Here is a 21,113-nt window from a genome sequence, read left to right as displayed (position 1 = left end):
ATTTAGAGCCTATATAGCACAATAGAATTAAACTGGTATTAGAGCACAGCCATAAAATACAGCATATAAAAGTTACGAGGCAGACTTGATGAATTATACAAATTACAATGATTGCTTAAACAGAAGCATAATCTGATCACATGGTATAAGAATTCATATTTATGGAAGGCATTCTAAAGGAAGAACTTTGGATTCAAAACCTGGAATGCCACTAATTTAAAGGAAAGCATTGGAAAAACATATTATTACATATAATATTAATAAATTAATTCTTACATTTGTGAACTTCTGGCCAACCCAAGCGATGACAGGATTACATCATTAAACAACAATAAAAATGAAGTTAAAACAAATATTCAATGATATCTATACTAGGGTCAATTCTAGGAACATCTGCAAAAGATGGAAGAGTTGGAAGGGACCTTGGAGGTCTTTTAAGGAAACTCTACACCAATTCAGAGAAATGGTTATCCAATATCTTCTTAAAAACTTCCAGTGTTGGAGCATTCACAACTTCTGGAGGCAAGTTGTTCCATTGATTAATTCTTCTAACTATCAGGAAATTTCTCCTTAGTTCTAGGTTGCTTTTCTCCTTGATTAGTTTCTACCAGGGGTGAAATCTACTTACCTTCCCTACCAGTTCAGAAGTGCGCACTCCGCTTGCACACACGCACGTATCATATGCGATTTTGGACCCTCTGTGCATGCACAGAGAATAAAAAAAATGTTACTTCCTGGTGAAAAACAGGAAGTAATGGTGGGTTGGCGGAGCTTTGCGCTGCCGCAAAGCTAACAGTTCACCGAACCACGCATGCGAACTGGTAGCATTTCACCCCTGATTTCTACCCATTGCTTCTTCTTACCCTCAGGTGAGGACCGTACAATTGATGCTCTGTTCCTTTTTGTGTTGGTATTGTACAAAACATGTTTAATAAAAGGAAGGGTTTTAATTACACATTGTCCTTGCCATCTAAGCTTTTTAGCTTTTCCCCCACCAACATTTCTGGTCACTGTTCAGGCAATCTGTGTCTATCTGTCTTGGTCACATCTAATAAAAAATGGAATATCTTTAAAATAATTCTAATTGAAATTTAAATATAAAAATAAATAAAAATAAATAAAAATATTATCGAACAGTACTTTCTGGCTCCTTTCAGCACAATTATTACCAGAAATGTGTAACTTTCCTATTCCAGCTTTGACTATATTTAATTGATGGCAAGCTAGTCAGATGCTGTCAGCTAAAAATGACCCATTATCTACAACTACTGTGGCCTTCAGATGCAGTTGCCTTTCAACAAAGGCAGACAAGAGAACAAATGGAAGTTTGCTAAGTGGCAAAATTGCTGGCAATATCCCCTGGATATTAATTATTCTTAAGTCTTTTTCCAGGTATCTTTTTCAGTCAGAGTTACTTGAATTTTCTTGCTGGAGGCAATGGTAACTTTACCTGAAAAGAAACACAAGGTTTATTTTCAATCTTTGAAAATAAACTGGTCTTCCTTGCAAGATTTCAAACCCAAAGGAAATTTAAAACTTTAGGCTCAATTGGGCCCCTCTGGGAAGAATATCTGATGTGTTTTGAACACGGAAGATTAGAAATCAGGACCAGTTTATATGTCAGAATTTCCCTTGGTGCTGTCAGAGCCTCAAATGACCCTACAACCCGCAGATGTCACATTTCAAATTCTCTGTTCATGCCTGACTCTAAACATAAATGAATTAAACAGCAGAGTAGGCAGTAAGTCAATATGTTCTTAACTGTGAGACTGAGCAATGAAACAGTTGAGGATTGTTTAGAATAGGTAAATAGGAACTGCACCAAATGGTTCACCTACAGGAATAACTATGATGGGAAACAGAATTAACCTTTAAGATGGTTGACCAGATGAAATGTCACAGTAATATTTTTACAGCACAAGAAAGTAATATAACACTGGTGGGTTCATTTTGGCAGCTTTGTGCCATTTTGTAGTGGATTGCAATGCTGAATGAAATGAGAAATGGGTTTTTTCATGCATTTCGGATACTTCAAACAGCAAATGTTCATACTGTATAATTCTTTGCCAAAACATCCTACCAAAGCAATTACATGACTGTCCTGGCTCTTTCTAGCGTTGCATTTGTGACCTTTTTGAGTGTCCCACTTTCAATTTAGATTTTGGACATCAACTCGGAATAAGAAAGAAACAGGTTTTTACTTTAGGTCACACACTGTAATTTAGCTGCAACATTTTGTGGCACAAATTTATATAAAATACAGGGGTGAAATCTAGCAGGTTCTGACAGGTTCTGGAGAACCGGTAGTGGAAATTTTGAGCAGTTCGGAGAACCAGTAGCGGAAATTTTGAGTAGTTCAGAGAACTGTCAAATACCACCTCTGGCTGGCCCCAGAGTGGGGTGGGAATGGAGATTTTGTAATATCCTTCCCCTGCCATGCCCATAAGCCACACCACGTCCACCAAGCCACACCATGTCCACCAAGCCACACCCACAGAACCAGTAGTAAAAAAAATTGGATTTCACCTCTGATAAAATAAAAATATAAAATCCATTTCCATTAAAAGGTTTACTATGTACTTCATTGACTGGATTACCTTCCACCAGAGTGATTTGGCAGCCAGATGTACTGTATGTTGAAACCATTATAAATGTCATTATATTAAGAGTAGTTCTCACACAGATATTGTTTTAAATTTAGCATATACATGAGGGTGCAGAACACAAAGTTATAGAAAGCTTTTTCAAAGAAAAAATAAACCCCTTAAAGTTAGCATTACTGTGACATTTCAACTATTGAACTCCACTGTAATATATCATTTTCTTAACTGAAAAGTTTATTTTTAAAATAGCCTATTTTTCTATGCTTTTAAAAATATAAATAAGAAAAATTGTTATTGATTTCTGCATATATTGATAGGAATAATTTGCAAAATCATGATTGATTTTTTTAATTCATATAATTATAAAAGAGTTTGGTATTTCCTATATTTTCAAAGAACCTCTGGTTTCATTACTTCATTCTTCACTTTTTTAATACTTCATTATTTGATACTAATAATACTCTGAGAAGTTTTTTGGAATTAAAGGGGAATGAAAGATCACCAATTGTATTCTTCTAAATTTGCTAGCTTTAGAAAAAGAGCTAATAATTTAGTTTCCATTTTGTGGCACAAAAATACATTTACAAATGTATGTAAAATATAAATATAACATTCATTTTTATTAAAAGGTTTACTATGTACTTTACTAGATTACCTTCCACCAGCCAAGATTTATATAGATATTTAGTGAATTGGCAGCCAGATGTATGTTGAAACCATTATTAAGGTCATTATGTTAAGGGTAGTTCTCACATAGATATTGTTTTGAAATTTAGTATATAAATGGAGGAGCAGAACACAAACTAAAGTGCTAGCTTTAGAAAAAAGAGCTAATAATTTAGATTCCATTTTGGACACAATTTACACAATTCTAAATTTCAAACTTTTTCACGTAAAACTGACATAGAAGAAGCAAATTAAAAGAGTTTCAAAATTTTGCATTGTTTTTAATGGACTTTCTATATTGCTTTAAAATTTTGTGACAGCTGCAAATGTGCTTTGTTTAGGAAAAGACTTTCTGATTAAATGGTACACAGCTAGTTTATCTGCTCCATTACACTATGAATTTCTGGCAAACTTCAATAGGGCGCATGCTCAGCTTAACCTGGAAGCTAGAATAATAATCTTTGTAGAGGTTGCTCTCTAGTGGATTCTAGAGATAGTGCCTCTTGATTGAATTTGAGATTGCATCTTTCAAAGAAATGGTGGAATCAAATGGCCTTTATGGATGTAATAAGATACAACAAGTCTTGGTCTATGTTCTTCCAGATTGTTGGGCGATGAAAGGAATGTGGAGAGATTGGAGCCCAATTATAATTTGCCTTTGCATACAGGGAACTGATTGTCAAGTGCCGGGGAAATCAGAAGATTCAGCCAGTTCAACTGAGTATAAATAGTCATTGCAAGCTTAAGCTTTCTATAAGAATCTGAACTACTAACAGTCAACGGGAATGGACAGTAGATAAGGGTAGAAGAAATTCAAAGTGGGCTGGACTCTCTTGTGGATGCAAACGGACTCATGATTAATGATGTGTTTGATCCCTCCCTTGGGCTCAGTCTGGACATTTACACTGAGTAGCCCAGGAAAGTGGGTGTGTTGGACGACAAGGAAGGTAACTGTGCAATTGTCCCCCCCCCCCAAAAAAAAAACCCAGGGTATTCTGAATATATGCCTAATGTGATTCTGACAATCACTAATTTTTAAAATGATGGAAATGGAAATGGAAATAAGGATTTAATTGAGTAAATAGCATAAAACAGAGAAACTGTAGAGTTAGAAGTATCTTCTGTACAGATCGGTACATATTTTGGAAAGATGCAGATATAATTGATTAGTAGAGATGATTAAATATGCAGCACAAAGAATACTGTTTAGACTGGGGCACTTGTGGATGGGTATTTAATCTGCTGAAATTTAACCCTTTTTAAGCTGTTTTTCTTCCAGAGACATGTGGTATCTTAGAAAGATTAAGCCCACATCTTCCAAGTTCTGTTTTGACTTGCATATTCAAATCTCATATCTACTGTTGACTTTAATAGCATTTCTGTTTAATATTTGGAATTCTTTTCTTATTGATACTTTTTCCTGAAACATATATGTCATATATTTGATGCTAAAAATTATTTAGTTGATTTTCCACTGTAGTTTTAGGTGTCATATTCGTTGCTGTGCTAACTATTGTTGCCTATATAATGTGTTTTAAGTTATGATAGTATTCCTGGTGTTCTTTGCTTAGTGGTAAAATATGAAAATTGTTGGCATCATTATTATTAACACTGCTGCTTTTCTTTGTATTATTGTTATTTTTATTCTGGTTAACAAAAATCATAGATGTTATGGTGTAGGCCAGGGTGGCAAACTCAAGGCCCGGGGCCCGGATCTGGCCTGCAGGATGCTTAGATTCAGCCCGCAAGGCTGCCCTGGAAACAGGGAAGGAACAGCCCATGGTACCTCTGCCAGTGAAAACGGAGCTGGGAGGGCCACATGTGCCCCTCCCGAACTCCTGCAGAGGGTTGCAGGAGGCCGTCCCAGCCAAAAACGGAGCTCTGGAGCCCATTTTGGCTGGCAGAGTGCTCGGGCCATCACAGGCGCCCCCAACACGAGTAACGTCAAGCTGGCCATGCCACTCTGACCATGCCCCCCCACTCCCCAGGTCAAACACAATCCTGATGATGCCGCCCTCAATGAAATCGAGTTTGATACACCTGGTATAGGCATTAGGATTATCAAAACACCCCAAGTTTCTCTTCTCGTGGGAAGAACATACCAAGACAAAAGAATGAAGACAAAGACTTAGATATTATACATATAATATTGCAGAAAAAGTAGTTACTTTTCTGGCATTAGCACATCTATGTTTGGAATACCACAATAATTTAAATAAATATCTTTATTTTGACTACCAAAATTTTCTATGCTATTTCTTCAGCATCAGCAATAAATCAAGTCATTTTACTACAAAACAAGCTGATTATTAACCCATAGCACCTGAGTTGTTTAAAAGTAAGGCTGTCAGCACTCCAAACTACATTCGTTCCAGTGCTGACATAAGGAGGAGAAGAGGGGGGCAGCTGGCAAGAGGACGCTTGACTTTTCACCTACTTATTTTCCCTGATGATAATATCCCCTAGGAGATGAGATGGGAGCAGGGACATTCCTGGGAGCTGAAGTAGTAGATATGGGGAGAGTGATTTGGAAGATGGCCAATGAGACGCAGAGAATTGGGGAACGGAAAGGGAAGGTTTTGGGTCAGGAAGTCAGTGTTGGCTACAATATAATCGGGGACAGATTGTCGTGCTTAATAAATGAAAGATTTCATCAAAGACTATTTGTTTGGAAATGCAATTTATTTTGAGACGACACTGAAACCTGACAAAGGCAACACTTAATCTAATTCAGAAATCTTTTAGTGAGTTTCTTCTTGCAATGTTCAAATAACAAGCCTCTTCCCCAGAATTGGATAAGTTACTTGAACATAAGGATTGAAGGCTGACAGAATTCTGCTTGACAAATGCTGTTATATTTATTTTGAACATTGCCAAACTACATTGAGTAGCTTTTAAAAATGTTTCTTGTAAACTTCATTTCCAAGATCCATGTCAGAGTTGACTATATCTGACATGAATATATAGCAAAACATATATTTATTTCTGCAGTTTATATTCCATGCCCTTTATATCTACAGTTGCTATTCTGTCTCTTTGGTACTGATTGGCATTTGTAGAAAATGAAAAGGACAACCTTTTCCATATCAATTCAAATCCATCCTTGCCTATCTTATGTATTCTTCTCTTCTTTCAATCAAAATAACATGGTTCTAGATTCCTTAGCTGAAAAAACAGCTTTGTGAAAATGAACTCAAGCAATGAAAACTTTTCTTCTTATAAACATTGAAATCTGCCATTCCAGGTTGGACTTCCCCTTCAAATATGCCATCATTCCCATATTGATAGTGAAATCTTGAATTATTTCTTTGAAGAAAGAAACCCATCAAAAGTATAATGTGAGGTCCAAAAATTTAGAAGACGAAAAGCCTAACTTCCTCAACCTTTCCCAAAATTGGAGAACCCCATCTTATCTTTGTGAATGACATTCCATTAAATGGTTAATTTAATCATCTTAATCAAGTAAAAGTCTTCTGACTTGATAGAAACCTATATCAGAAGTGACATTTTTTATCCTTTCTACAAAACAATGTATTTTTGAAAGGTTTTTAAACTAGCATGTAAACTAGCATTGGAAGTCAAAATGTATCCTAAAAGGCAGTGGCAAACCTGGTTGCTAAGGAAACTATTAAAAAAATGCCAATATGGCCATCAAAAGTTGGGGTTGATTCGAGGGACTAATTAGAGCAGTGTTTTTCAACCTCAGCAACTTTAAATGTGAGGATTTCAATTCCCAGAGTTGAAGTCCTTGTATCTTTAAAGTTGCTGAGGTTGAGAAACATTGGATTACGGTACATGTGGTCCTTAAATTATAACCATTCATTTACTGAACATTTGAAGTTACAATGGCACTGAACAAAAATGACTTATGGCCTTTTTTCACACTTAAACTGTTGCAGCATCCCCATGGTTACTTAATCAAAATTCAGACACTTGGTAGTGAAGAAGAACTAGTAGAAAGAGAAGTAAGAGAAGAAGGCGATACAAGAGCACAGGCCACGGAAGTGAAGGAGCCGCAAATTAGAGAAAAGGAAAGTGGGAGAGGAGAAAGAATGGATAATGGAAAATATGAAGAGGGTAGATTCAAAGAACTCGAAAAGACTAGATCAACAAGGGCAACAAGACCCAGATATAGGTAGGGACAGGCAGGAAGAAGTAGTGATCCTGTCCCTGAACGTTAACGGTCTAAATTCCCCCTCAAAGAGGAAGAAATTCCTTAATAAACTTAGTAAGATGAATTTGGGCATAACAATATTACAAGACAGCATCAACATCTATTAGCCTATCCCAAGTTGGGGAACATGTTCGCATCATTATCGCAACAGAAGAAAGGGGGAATTGTGGCATATACTGTATCAAGGAAGAAACTTTGGCAAAACAAATCTGTAAAGATGAGGAAGGTAGGATACTAATAGTAGAGGTAATTTTGAACCAAAAAGGGTGGTTCTTGTGGGAATCTATGCCTCGAATGAGGGGCAAAAACAATTCTATAAGAAGTTATATAATGTTATTGGAGAGATAGAAAATGATAATATTTGTATTCTGGGGGACTTCAACGCAATAGTCGACAGACACCTAGACTACAGAAGTGATAAAATAAGGAAAGGAATTAGAAGAATACTACCCAACACCTTTTTCAAAATGGCAGAGGAACTGAATATTCAGGATAATTGGAGAGAGAGAAACTTGGTGGGAAAGTATACATTCTACTCGGGTCGACACTTATTGTGGTCTAGAATTGACATGGTCTAGATGCCAACAGAATTAAATTTGGAGGCGGAAGAAGTTGTAATTGACAAAAACCTCTGTGCAGACCCAGTTAAAATTAGATGGAAAGGACAAAAGAAAACAAGGAGGTGGATCTTAAAAAGAGCAATTTTAAAACATAAATAATTTAAAGTTAGAAGAACAAATGCGTTTGTTCTTCCAGGAAAATAAGAAAGAAGACACAAATAGTCAAAATTTATGGGACACGGCAAAAGCTTACATACATGAGAGGTATTGCAATTGCCTACATGGCAAAAGAATTTTTTTTAAAAAGATAGCGGCAAAAGAGTCTAGAGGAAAATTTAGTAGACTAGAGGTAGAATTACAAAAGGAACTACAAAGATGGAAGCTGAATAACAAATGGACCTAATCAAGCACAAGTGGAATATTATTGAGAAGGAAGACCTAGCGCAGCAAATAAAATGTACTAAACAAAACTTCGAAAACACAAATAAACCAAGGTGATGGTTAGCCTATAGACTGAAGAAACAGAAAGATAGAAGGTGGATTAGTAAATTATATAATGAAGAGGGAAAGATAACATACCAAAACGAAGGGAAACGAAACGTAACTTATGAGTTTTATAAGAAACTATACAAAGAGGAGGAACGTAATATTGAGGATAAAATATTATTATGTTTCCAGAAAGCCAAACTACCTAAAGTCCCAGAAGACATAAAAATCATTTTGAATAAAGATACAACATTCTTAGAACTAACAGAGGCAATCAAAAGACAAAAAAACAATAAAATGCCAGGTCCCGATGGACTACCATTAGAAATATAAAATACTCACTTACTTGGGTAAGAGATTAGATAAATCTAAAAAATAGGAGGCTATTAACGCTGGAAGGACACGACATGCAAATAGGGTGGCATGCTGTCCTTTGGGATGGAAGACACAGGCCCTACCAGTACTTCCAGAAGCACCACATTAGACGGGCTGTATTGGATGTTTGGATAAAAATCAAACAACAAAACTACATGGAAATTCCAAACTAGTTATCGACATTGGAGGTGTTTGTAAATCCAAACTTCATTAAATCGGGAAGAGTAGTTACTTACAAGAAAATACTAAACAAAAGAGGAGAACTAAAATCTAGGAAAGATCTACACAAGGAAGGAATAGAACTGGAATGGTGGGCATATCTACAAGTCCAGTCACGATACACGAAAGACAAAAAAGAATGGGGTATAAAGACAGAACCTATGGAACTAGATACAATTCTATTAGGAGCAGATGAGAAGGTGATCAGGAAAATATACCAATACCTACTGGAATATGCTATGGCGGAAGAACAGATGAAAGAAACCATGCTAGTATGGGGCAAAAACTTCGGGTATAGTATTGATTTAGATAAATGGCAGGAATTATGGGAGAGAAATAGAAAATTAATTTTAGCCACTTCATACAAATAAAATCTATATAAGATGTTTTACAGGTGGCATCTCCCACCCGCTTTTGTTCATTAGCTAAAATGAACAAAAACCTCTCACAGATGTGCTGGAAATGTAAGGCAGCGCCAGGAACCTTTTATCATATGTGATGGGTTTGTCCGAAAGCTAGGGATTTTTGGCATCAGATAAAACGATGGCTGGAAGAGATGTTAATTCAAAATATAGATCCAAAACCAGAACTCTTTCTATTGGGTATCACAAAGGATAAATATAATAAAGGAACAACATATTTAACGTTGCATATACTAACAGCAGCGAGACTGGTCTTCACGCAAAATTGGAAGAGTAAAGAGACCCACCCCCCTGAAGAAGAGATAATAAATAAGATACTGACTTGTGCAGAAATGGACAGGCTGACTCTAGAACTCAAAGACAAGGATGAAATGGAATATCATGAACTGTGGAATAAAATGTATCAATGGTTGGCGAGGAGGAGGAATGTCGGGATAAAGAAATATTGATAAGTCGAGAGTTGGAAAATTATTATGTTACTATTATGTGATAGGAATTGTATTGATATTGAAAGTAATTTTCACAGACGAAGAGATTTATATGTGAATTGTGATAGAGTGTACATATTTATATATTGAATATGAATTGTATTTGTTGTAAGGTAAAACTTGATGGAAATGTTTGAACCAGAAAAGTCGCACTATGTCCAATGTTTTTAATTGTATATTTAATAAAAAAACTTATTTTAAAAAATTGGACGCTTGGCAGTTGGCTCATTTTTATGACGGTTGCAGTGTCCCAGAGTCACATGATCAACTTTTGCAATCTTCTGACAATCAAAAGTCCATAAGGAAGCCAGATTCACTTTACAGTCCTGTCACATCAACCGCATTGATTCACTTAACCATGGCAATAAAAGTGGGGCAAAACGAGGCAAAACTCACTTGAAAACTGTCTCACTTAGCAGTGGAAATTTTGGGCTCGATTTTGGTCATAAGTTGAAGACTACCTGTATCTTTTCTGCTATTCAAAGGGAGTTCATTATCTGTAATGAAAAGCAGCCCCCTCAGTATTCACACTGCAGACATTGTATTTGACTTTTTATATGGTTGTTTTTAATGGACTGTAGAGCTTACTATTATTATTTTCAGACACCTTTCCTGCTAAAATACAGAAAAAGCTATTTCTTTGCAGAATGCCTGACTGGTAAGAATGAAGCATATGAATAGGAAGTGATGCCCATCAGCGTTGGCTGAATGCATTAGTGCTTGCCATTTTAACCTTGTCAGCATTTGCTGGTTTTATCTACTGAGAGGCTATGTCAACAGTGCAATCCAATGTGTGAATTTATTGAGGGGGAGGAGGGGGAGAAAGAGAGAGAGGGAGGGAGGAAGGGAGAGAAGTTTTTCAAGAAGTTATATCTTGCAGTTTTCAAATGGAAATCTATTTACATTAAAAATAATCCAGCTTCTCTGAAATCAGAATAAGCCCGGAGATGGGTCAAAATACATTATATTACACCCTGACAGATCTAGTTCCCTTTGATTTGTTAAAAATAAAGTGGCAATTAGTACACAATAGATTTTTATTAGTCTCTTATAAAAATGGTGAAAGAGATTTAAAATGTTAATCAGGCATGGAAAGTATGATGAATGGACAAAGGCAGTACAGGTTTTTAGTAGAAGGAGGCAGTAACATGCTTTGATTAGCAGGTGAAATTACACTAGAAAAACTGACAAAATACAAAGAACCCAAAAGTTGACCACCTGCGGGATTATATTGCAGAGGCAGTTACAATAAATGAAAATTATCCTAGTCCTAGTAGTTTTACATGGTTATGAATATCTGCCCATGCAATCAATCCTAAGTGCCACAAAACAGAGCAAGATTTCTACTGTGCAATTCTCTGTGGGAAAAAATGCAAATAGAAATAAAACCACTACAATGTATTGTCCCCAAGTGTAATTCACAAAGGAACTTTAAGAGCATGGATTTCTAAAGCCATGGAAAAATAGATGAGTAATAAAGTCACCATCTTTTGTCTTCCTTCTAGTCTAACTCCTTGGTAGAACTTGTATGATAGGTTCCAGGTTCAGGTTTTGAGATATTTATGTCCAATGGAAAAAAATCCTGGGATGTACATTGCAAGTTAAGAGTTGACAACAACTAGCTAAATGGACTGTCGAACTCAATAGCTGTGTTTATGCATTGTGTATATTGTTTTTAACAATAACGTGTTAAATTATATTGATCTGCTTGACATAATTATTAGCTGCAAACTATGCTTTACAGGCAATAGTGTCTGGATTCATGCATTGACAACCTAAATACTGTCATTTATCACAGTTTTTAAACCCTGTAATATTATGGTAAATTTCTGCGATAAAACTTCTCCAACAGAATATGCTAGGCTCTTTTAAGGGTAAACCAAATCTGTAGTAAGATTAAAATTAGCTTATTGACCTTCTAGTTGTTAAAGCACCTTGCCAAAAATGATATTTTTAAGTGAGTTATACTTTACTATCTTCAACATATCTGAAGTTATCTTTTTCAAAGGCAGTTATATTACTTGTTCACTTCTGGATGGTTAGGAAGCATTGAGTGTTTCCTGTGAAATGGATTGTACATAATCGGAGGTATGCTTTGTACTGAGAATGTTGCTATTTTGGCTTAACGTGGAACTATTCCAACATTTTGAAGTATTTTTTTCTAAATCGTTGGGCCTCTTGATGTGAAGGACCATAGAATGTTAAGTGAAGATGAAGCAACATTGGAAGAATAATGTGTAAGGTACAAAGGAATTGTCTCAGAAATATATGTCTGCTCTGTAGCAGACCCTGAATACTGAATTTTCATGGTTGTTATAGTCTGAAGAAATCACCATGGGTGATAGTAGGAGGAATTATTTAACAAGATGGGGAGGGAAAAAGAGAACAAGATAATTCACAGAGGTGCTGAAAATATAGACATTGTTAGCTCCAAGATTCAGTTGATACTTCTTATTATTAAAATAATAAATTGTACTATGCACAAATTTATTGGTAGTTTATTAAATCAATCTCATTTTATCATCATAGCTTATAAACCACACTGACTCTATCCATGAATGTATACTAAAGTGTTCCAAATAAATCACCTTATTCCTTAGCACAAAGTGTGAGCCCTTTAGAAATCTGAGGAAAAAAAAATGGGCTGATGAGCAAGGCTGTATCTTTGGTTTGATTTTAGTTCCCCCATCTAATGCAGAACTTGAGACACTGTGGGGTTTAGCATTTGAATGCAGGTAACAAATACGTATTCATCTTCTTCATTTAATTGTCTAAATATTTCTCTCAGTTCACCATCTCTGTTTTCAACAGATCTGTTTTTCTCCCTGATGTTCTCATAGCTTTTGTTTACGAACATGAGAGGCTGCTTCCAGAGGTCTCTCTTCAGGCATAGAGTTGGAAATACCTCCCTTCAGATCTCAATAATATCCAGAGGCAGGGATAGTATAATTTTCCCAGTTTCCAGGTGGAGTCTTTTGTTTGAAGAGCTGTCCCTGAAGTCTGTCTTCTGTTTGTAAAACTATTTAATTCAATCTCAGGAGTTTTTCATTGCTTGAGTCTGAATCATAACCTAATTGGCTAGAGTCCAGTCCTTTATTGCAAGACTGAGTTATTGCCTAGACTGCACTTTACGGTTAAAATACCCTTTATACTTCTGCATTTATATTAGTCTGGCTCTTTTTATTTCCTGCCGTCAAGATGTAATTTTTTCTTTTTCTTTTTTGGATGTTTTGGAACAAAGTTTCCTATGTACATGACATTGCATCCTGCTTTGACTGTCTGATATCAGACACACAATGCTGGTTAAGGGCATCCCTTTGATATGATCCATTATTTTTTGATAGCCATTATTGTCCTGTTCCTTTGATAGTCTCTTCCATCTTTCAAAAAAACCCAAAATACCACAATAGATGATTTGTTTTACATTTTTTTTTTCATCGATTACATTTTGCATGATGATAACATGGGCATCAAAAAGAAAAAGTGTAATAAAAATGTTTGCTTGCTTATTCAGCAAATGCTTACTAATGGGTCTTCAGAAAAAGCAAACATGTATTTGCCTGAAAGCTACTCATGTAACTGGTTTGTTTCTGCTTATGCATTTTGAGAGGTGTCCTTTTGTAAAATCATATGTGAGAAGTATGTTTTATCTTTTCTCTATAATATTTGAGTTTTCCTGGAGCCTGATGGCAGTTAGGAACCCAAAGCAACAAAACAAACTGTCTAAGCAATAAATATCACTATTCATTTTTTTTTGCCATTTCCAGGCAGTTTTGCAGAGATGGAGAGTGGAAAGGAGCTATATAGCACACGCTTCTATGCAGTATCGGCAAAGGCAATTTTGCTTTTATGTGTTTTGAAACATTAAATCAGGAAAATGCAGAATATATTTCTTGTCACTTTTGGGGTGTGGGGTGAGGGCTGAAGCATATCTCCTAGAGATTACATCTGTATCTCACAGGTACAGAAAGAATAAACTTTCTGGAATCTGTACCAAGGTAACCCCTTCAACAGATTTTTAATGAAGAAGACTAATTAATGTCAAGTGATTGGGTTGGATTGGATTGTTATCGTAGAAAGCAGAAAAGCAAAACTTATTTTCCACCTCTAGAAAGTTTAGTCCCTCTACAATCCTAAACTAAAATCTCCCTTGTTTTTATTTTCAGTATACCAAAACATCCCAAGTTTCTTCCTGGAAGTCTGGCTATGGAGTCATTGATGAAAAATATGTCAATGAAAACTCAATCATCTAGGCCAAAGGTCCAAAGATTGAATAATGGCAACTGGACCAATTCTTGTTAATCTGAGACATTCCGTTGCTCATCCAAGCAACTTCATCAGTCAGAGCAAAATTAGTTAGGCAGAGAGTCATTGGAATGCCCCATCTCTTGCCACACCAACTTCAAAGCTTTCTTTCCAAACTCCATTGCAATATGTCAATGAAGACTCAATCATCCAGGCCAAAGATGTCTAAAGGTCACCTGTGATGACTATTTGTAAAAGCATTCCTTTTGTTAGGATTTCCACTATATTTTATATTGGGACTAGAATACTTTTAAATTCCAGTCCCTTGAATGGGCATAATTAATTTGATGCCACAAGGATGGCCATTTTGTTTGTTTATTATTTATAATATTCATAGCCTACCTTTAAAGTCAAAATCTTTTGAAGTTTCAACTGCTGCTTATCTTCTTTGTGTGATTCCAACTATTTTCAGAGATATAAACCCCTTGCAGGAGATAGCATCACAGTGTCCCATTAAATGAGGGTTTCTTTGAATTTTGTTTTAGGATACAGAAGAAAATGGCTAAATGCTTTGCTTATGGCTTTAATCAGTACTTGAATTACATTGAAATAGTTTTGGAGTGTTCAGAGTATGAAATTTGGGTATACTTGGTGTGACTATACTGTACCTTGATTTAATCCCACTTTCTAAGATTTAGAAGAGCCAGAAATGTTGGAAGCACTTCTCATCCTTCACTCCCAGGTTGCAGCCTTCCAAGTAACTTTCTTCTTGTCCTGCTAACTTTGTTGAGGCTGAAGAAACGCATGTATGCATTGAAGATGACAAGCTAACTCTCTGAGATAGCATGTTGGAGATGCATTGAGCAGTGTCAATCATTGGTTGTTATTCTCTGTATGAAAGGGTAAGGCTGAAATATTGCTAATGAAAACGGAAGGCTTGCTTTTCTAATCTTCAGCATAATAAAGAGATCTAACATTTATGTCACTGGTTCTTTCAAATTGCTGAGACAACTAAACACACATAATCTGGTATTTTTAGCTTTGATTGCATTCTTATTTGAAAAATAAAGATTGTAAAGTAATTGTATGATTTTACCTTTGTTGGCAATGCAATGATGTTCCTTAGCTTGAAGGGAAATAATGTGATGGTGTATTTCTCTCTCCCCCCCCTCTCCCCTCCCCTCTCACTTTATCTTTTTTAGTATACGTTATAAGTATGAATATACAAAACTGAATTAATATGAATAAATAGTCATAATAGAAAAAATGACTAAACATGGTTTTCTACCCAGAAATGGGTAACAATCTTGTTTTCTAAGGTCTGGACAATATCATATCTTGGTCATTCTCTAAACAAGGGGTCCTCAAATTTTTTGAACAGGGGGCCACTTCACAGTCCCTCAGACTCTTGGGGGGCCCAGATTGGCTAGGTGGGAGTGGCTGGGTGGCCATGTGACTGATGGGGTGTGGCTTGGTGGTCATGTGGCGATGGATGTGGCTGGATGGGCATGGCCAATTTAGCAGTCCATTTTTTTAAAATTATTTTTTTAATTTGATTTATATGCCGCCCTTCTCCGGAGACTCAGGGCGGCTTACAATGCGTTAAGCAATAGCCTTCATACTTTTGTATATTTATACAAAGTCAGCTTATTGCTCCAACAAACTGGGTCCTCAATTTACCTACCTTAGAAAGGATGGAAGGCTGAGTCAACCTTGAGCCTGGTGAGATTCGAACTTACAGTAATTGCAGACAGCTGGTGTTAATCACAATGCTATCAGTCTGCTGAGCCACCAGGCCTGGCCCCATTAAATAATACACACAAATTAAACTTTAATTTGTTTTCCTCCTGCTTTTGTTTGACTTTTCTTTTTACTAGATCCTTTTATGAGTCTAGTGGTTACAATCAACATACCTCTCTCTCTCTTTCTCTCTCTCTTCCTCTCTCTCTCTCTTTCTCTCTCAGAGAGAAATCTTGCTGAGTTCTATTCTCTCTCTCATCTCTCTGTCAGAAAAGAAAAGTCTTCAAGAAGAGCAAATGGGGGTGGGAAAGAGAAACCTTGCTGAGTTCCATTCCCATTCCCATTCCATCCTATTGCCATTCCATTCCATTCCATCCCATCCCTATTCCCATTCCATTCTCTCCTATTTCCATTCCATTCCATTTTATTCTATTCATATTGCAGCAGTCTCAATCTGCTTTTGGGATATCACTGGCCTCCCTGGAGCTTCCTCCGCATGTGCTGAACAGGTTTGTGCAAGGGCTTCGCGCATATGGCAGGCAGGTTCAGACTGGGCAGGCATCGTTCGGAGCAGATCTGGCAAGGAAGCCCCAAGGTGGGGGCTCAGTGGCGCTGATCCGCTGGCCAGCCAGCCCTTCCTGCCTCCTCCTGCCGGGGCGGAGACTGCCATCCTCCTTTGGGGGGTAGGCAGCCTCGCCGGCCGCCACCCATAACTGCCAAGCATGAAAAGGGTTGGCAGGCAAGCGGCGGTGGTGGAAGGGGAAGAAAGCAGTGGGGGTGGCACTGTGATAGCCAAAGACAAGGTGCATGAAGACCTCCCGGGACCTCCACATGGCCCATTTTTCTTTCCCCCATCCCCAGAAGGACTATACCAGCCAAAAACGAAGTACGTGAAGGCCTCCCTGGAGCTCCGCACCGCCCATTTTTCCCTTCCCTGTCCCCAGAAGCCCCCGTGGGACTTGCTACGGTAAGTCCTACGCTCGGCCAAAGGGTGGGGGCTGGCAGATGGGCAGGGTGAGGTGGGCAGGGCAGCCTCTGGGTTCCCTGCAGGCCGGATTAATGGCTTGGGTGGGCCGTATCCGGCCCGCGGGCCGTAGTTTGAGGACCCCTACTGTAACCTCTTTGATGCAGCTCTTAAGATCTCCTTCAACACTGTCTCCAAATGATAATTTTTAAAAGATAAAAGGAAAAAAAAGATATTAATCACATGGAACCAATCACATTCTCTGTGTTTAATTTGCTGAATTAAATTTTAGTTACTCGAGGCCCTGTCTGGATTTGGGAGTGCAGCAGGTGAAGAAAAGCCCATGGCTGAAAAAAGGGTTCTTGAGCTCAGGGTTGTGTTATTCTCTACATTCCAAATTAGCTTCCTTCCTTCCTTCCTTCCTTCCTTCCTCCCTCCCTCCCTCCCTCCCTCCCTCCCTCCCTCCCTCCCTTCCTTCCTTCCTTCCTTCCTTCCTTCCTTCCTTTCTTTTGTAAATAGTTTTTACTTTATTTTATAATATACAAAAATTCTAATTTCAATTGAACAATGTTGATCAGAAAGGTCGGCAGTTCGGTGGTTTGAATCCCTAGTATAGGTCTCCTGCATGAGCAGGGGGTTGGACTAGATGACCTCCAAGGTCCCTTCCAACTCTGTTACTGTGTGTTGTCTGGATTTCCTAAAATCATTTTAGGAAATAATAAAGTGTTTCAACAATATTCATTGCATTAGTGTCAATTATAATATTAATAATAATAACCATAATATTTGTTTAACCAAGTTAACATATCTTCCTTATATCACTGATCCTTCCATATATTTCCCTCTTTCTAGCTCCTGTTTTTGTCAGCTAACCATTGATAAAATAAGTCCCAAGTCGACAAATATTCAATTTCTTTCTTTTCCTTAAGAAAAGTGTTAGTTTAAGTGTTGTAAGTGTTAGTTTACCTATTTCTGCACGTTCTAATATTTTTTAAATCACATTTTCATCTGTTGGGATCTCTTCACTTTTCCGTTGTTATGCAAATACTATTCTAGCTGCAGTCAATACACGTAAAATCAAATATACATTCCCTTTGTTATATTTGTCTGGTAAAATGCCCAACAAAAATGTCTCTGGTTTCAAATCTATATGCCCGTTATGGCGAATCTATGGCACGCATGCCACAGGTGGCACATGGAGCCATATCGGTGGGCATGCGAGCGTTGCCCTAGCTCAGCTGCAGCATGCATGCATGCACCAGCCAGCTGATTTTTGGGCCTTCCGGGCCCATTGGAAGTCAGGAAACAGGCTGTTTCTGGCCTCCAGAGGGCCTCCAGGGGGGTGGGGAAGGCCCATTTTTCACTCTCCCCAAGCTCCAGAGGCTTTCTAGGAGCCTGGGGAAGGTGAAAATGGCCTTCCCCCCACCCCGGAGGCCCTCCAGAGGCTGGAAATGGCCCATTTGCCGACTTCCGATGGGATCGGAAGGCCCATTTTTCCCTCTCCCCAGGCTCCAAATGCTTTCTAGGAGCCTGGGGAGTACAAAAACAGCCTTCTCCAGCTCCTGGAGGCCCTCCAGAGGGCAAAAAACAGGCCCACTGGGTCCACCGTGTCATTGCGTGCCAAAAGCGTGGGGAGCGTGGGGGGGTCACATGCACATGCATGGGGGCAAGGCCCATTGAATTATGGGTGTAGGCATGTGCGCATGCAAACCCCCCCATGCCCCCCATGTTTTTGGCACGTGACAGCAAAAAGATTAGCTATCACTGCAATATGCTGTTTTATCATTTTTTTCCCAGCCACGTATGTATTTTTGTCCAATTTTTTTTCACAAATTAGCTTCATTTCTATAGATTTAGGTTAAAGTTCCAGTTAGATATATTGTCCTTTCACTGGCAGCTCTTCATCAGGCAATACTATCTTCGTGTGCTTTTCTGCTTCCTGAAGAACACTTATGAAGTCTAGGACCGTTCCTTGGTTCCCGTGTTGAGGGGAACCTTGATTCACTACTAGAAAAAAGGTTAAACTTTCCCCTTGAGGCTGCTTTTAATGAAAAGAAAAGAGCAAACTACTCTATTTAACATCTAATTTATCCCTTATGTATGTCTCCTTAGATTCTTTATTGACCTCCATTGGTTTGCCCTGTATACCTTCTTTATATTCCTTTCAGTGAGTTTATGGGCTTATTTTGAATTTACAATGAATCAAATCAACTACAAGCTGGCATTAGCCGTTATTATGATTGGTTGCACAGTCAGCCAGATGTTTAGACTGGATTTGGCATTTTTATTCTCCTTTCCAAGGACCTGGGATGATGTTGCTTGATGGTATTAAAAGTATCATCATTCAGTATATGCTGTTCCAAATAAAGCTGCCGATTGATGGTGATTTTGTCAGTGTCAAACGTGCTCAAGAGATGTTCCAGATATTTGGGGATTGAACTTGAATCACCTATTTCTGTTGAAACTATCTTTGCTTTCTTTTTTCACAGTTTTTCTATTTTTATTTGCAGATCTTTGTACTTTATGATTTTTCTCCATTATTGTTTTTTTTGTTTGTTATTATTTTGACCTTCCTGATAATTGTCTAACTGTTCTAAATAAGTATTTTGCCCTATATAATTTATGTGGAGTTAACCAACCCTGCATACTCTACAGGGAAAGCACCTCTTCATTTGGTCTGCCCAAGGTGGCCAATGGATCTTCTTGGTTTCCAAAGTGGATCTTCTTGGGGTATTTCAAGAAGTCTAGAGGGCAATTCTGTTGAGCTATTCTTTGAAATTATAAATCAGTAGTAGTGCTTGAGATTAGATGTGGGAGAGAGAGTTTGCTAAGGGTCGCACTGCCAAGGAAATGCCATCTTGAGCCTTCTCAGTGATGACTTTCTGCCCCCCTCTCCTTGGGATGCTTGTCCCCAGATATTTGGTCTATTTTCTCTGAAGACTCTTGAAAGAGTGTAGAAAAGAACAACAAAAATAATTAAGGGACCGGAGGCTTAAACATATGAAGAACAGTTGTAGGAATTGGGTATGGCTAATCTAATGAAAAAAAGGACTAGGGATGACATTATAGCAATGTTCCAATATTTGAGGGGCTGCCACAAAGAAGAGGGGGTCAACCTATTCTTCAAATCACCAGAAGGCAAGACAAGAAACGATGGAAACTAAACAAGGAGAGAATCAACCTAGAAGTAAGGAGAAATTTCCTAACAGCGAGAACAATTAATTAGTGGAAAGGCTTGCCTTCAGAAGTTGTGGGAGCTCCTCACTGGAGGCTTTTAAGAAGAGACTGGACAGCCATTTGTCTGGAATGGTATAGGATCTCCTGCTAAGGCAGGGTGTTGGATTAGGAGATTTCCAAGAGCTCTCCCAACTCTATTATTCTGTTCTGTTCTATTCTCCATGTTTTTAGAGACTGATAAAAGGTGAGAAAGATGTTTGAGGATAAGTAAGTTCATGCTGTTCGAAATGGTGGTGTGGTAAACTGATTAGTTATAGTTGTATTAATTAGTATTAATATTGTAAATTACTCTGAGGGTCTGGAAATGAAGCGGTATATAAATTGTAATAAATGTACTGATGAACTTCAGCCGAGATAGGAAAGTGGGAAGATGTTCAAGATCCAGACACTAACTATATAGTATTAGAATCAGAAACAGCCCAGGAAATGACTGCATTTGTCAAGTGTAATATTTTTAAGGTTTATGCAGGCAATCCATGTTGTGGCAGAAAAAGAATAAATAATAAAGTTAGGGAAAGACAGGAAATACAGATATAAAAATCAGACAGGACTCAGTTTTTCATGGTGACTTGAAATTTTGAAAGAGGAAAGGATGAGAAACCTGTTTTTCAAGTTTCTGAAGACTTTCTTGATAAAGGAAAGAATCCAATGACCAGATTTAAAAAATGTTAACTGAATTCCTTTTTTAAAAAAAGAAAGCTTTTTTTTAAAAAAAAATTTTTTAAATGATTGAGCTGGTATATTACTCAGCAGAATTGTGTCAGCATTGTGAAACTTTGCATATTCAAATTCTTTCCTTTGGGCTGCCCTAGTAGTTAATCTTACCAGATAAATTGCAAAAATAATTTATCCCTACTGGTTAGTTATAGCAATAGCAATAGCACTTAGATTTATATACCTTTCAGAGTGCTTTTGCAGCCCTCTCTAAGTGGTT

At 37.6% G+C, this 21,113-nt stretch overlaps 1 protein-coding gene across 7 annotated transcripts in view; it reads left to right on the top strand.

The window, feature by feature from the left end:
- PIGK (phosphatidylinositol glycan anchor biosynthesis class K) overlaps positions 1–21,113 on the top strand; it is a 136,133-nt gene that overhangs the window by 67,870 nt on the left and 47,150 nt on the right. The window contains exon 11 of one of the 7 annotated variants that reach the window (XM_087889838.1): positions 14,160–14,352. The exons of 3 other annotated variants lie outside the window; for them this stretch is intronic. In XM_087889838.1, coding sequence (XP_087745964.1) covers positions 14,160–14,246 — 87 coding nt within the window. In that variant the 3' untranslated portion in view covers positions 14,247–14,352. Of the gene's footprint in view, positions 1–3,872; positions 5,928–14,159; positions 14,353–21,113 lie in introns of those variants that run through there. 3 more of the 7 variants (XM_087889840.1, XM_087889837.1, XM_087889839.1) reach the window with 3 other exon arrangements.

The sequence above is a fragment of the Pantherophis guttatus genome, chromosome 3, assembly GCF_059756535.1.
Source record: "Pantherophis guttatus breed Tessera chromosome 3, ASM5975653v1, whole genome shotgun sequence".
NCBI classification, from domain to species: Eukaryota; Metazoa; Chordata; class Lepidosauria; order Squamata; family Colubridae; genus Pantherophis; species Pantherophis guttatus.
The sequence above is the reverse complement of the archived record's forward strand: the minus strand, read 5'-3'. Positions and strand labels throughout refer to the sequence as shown.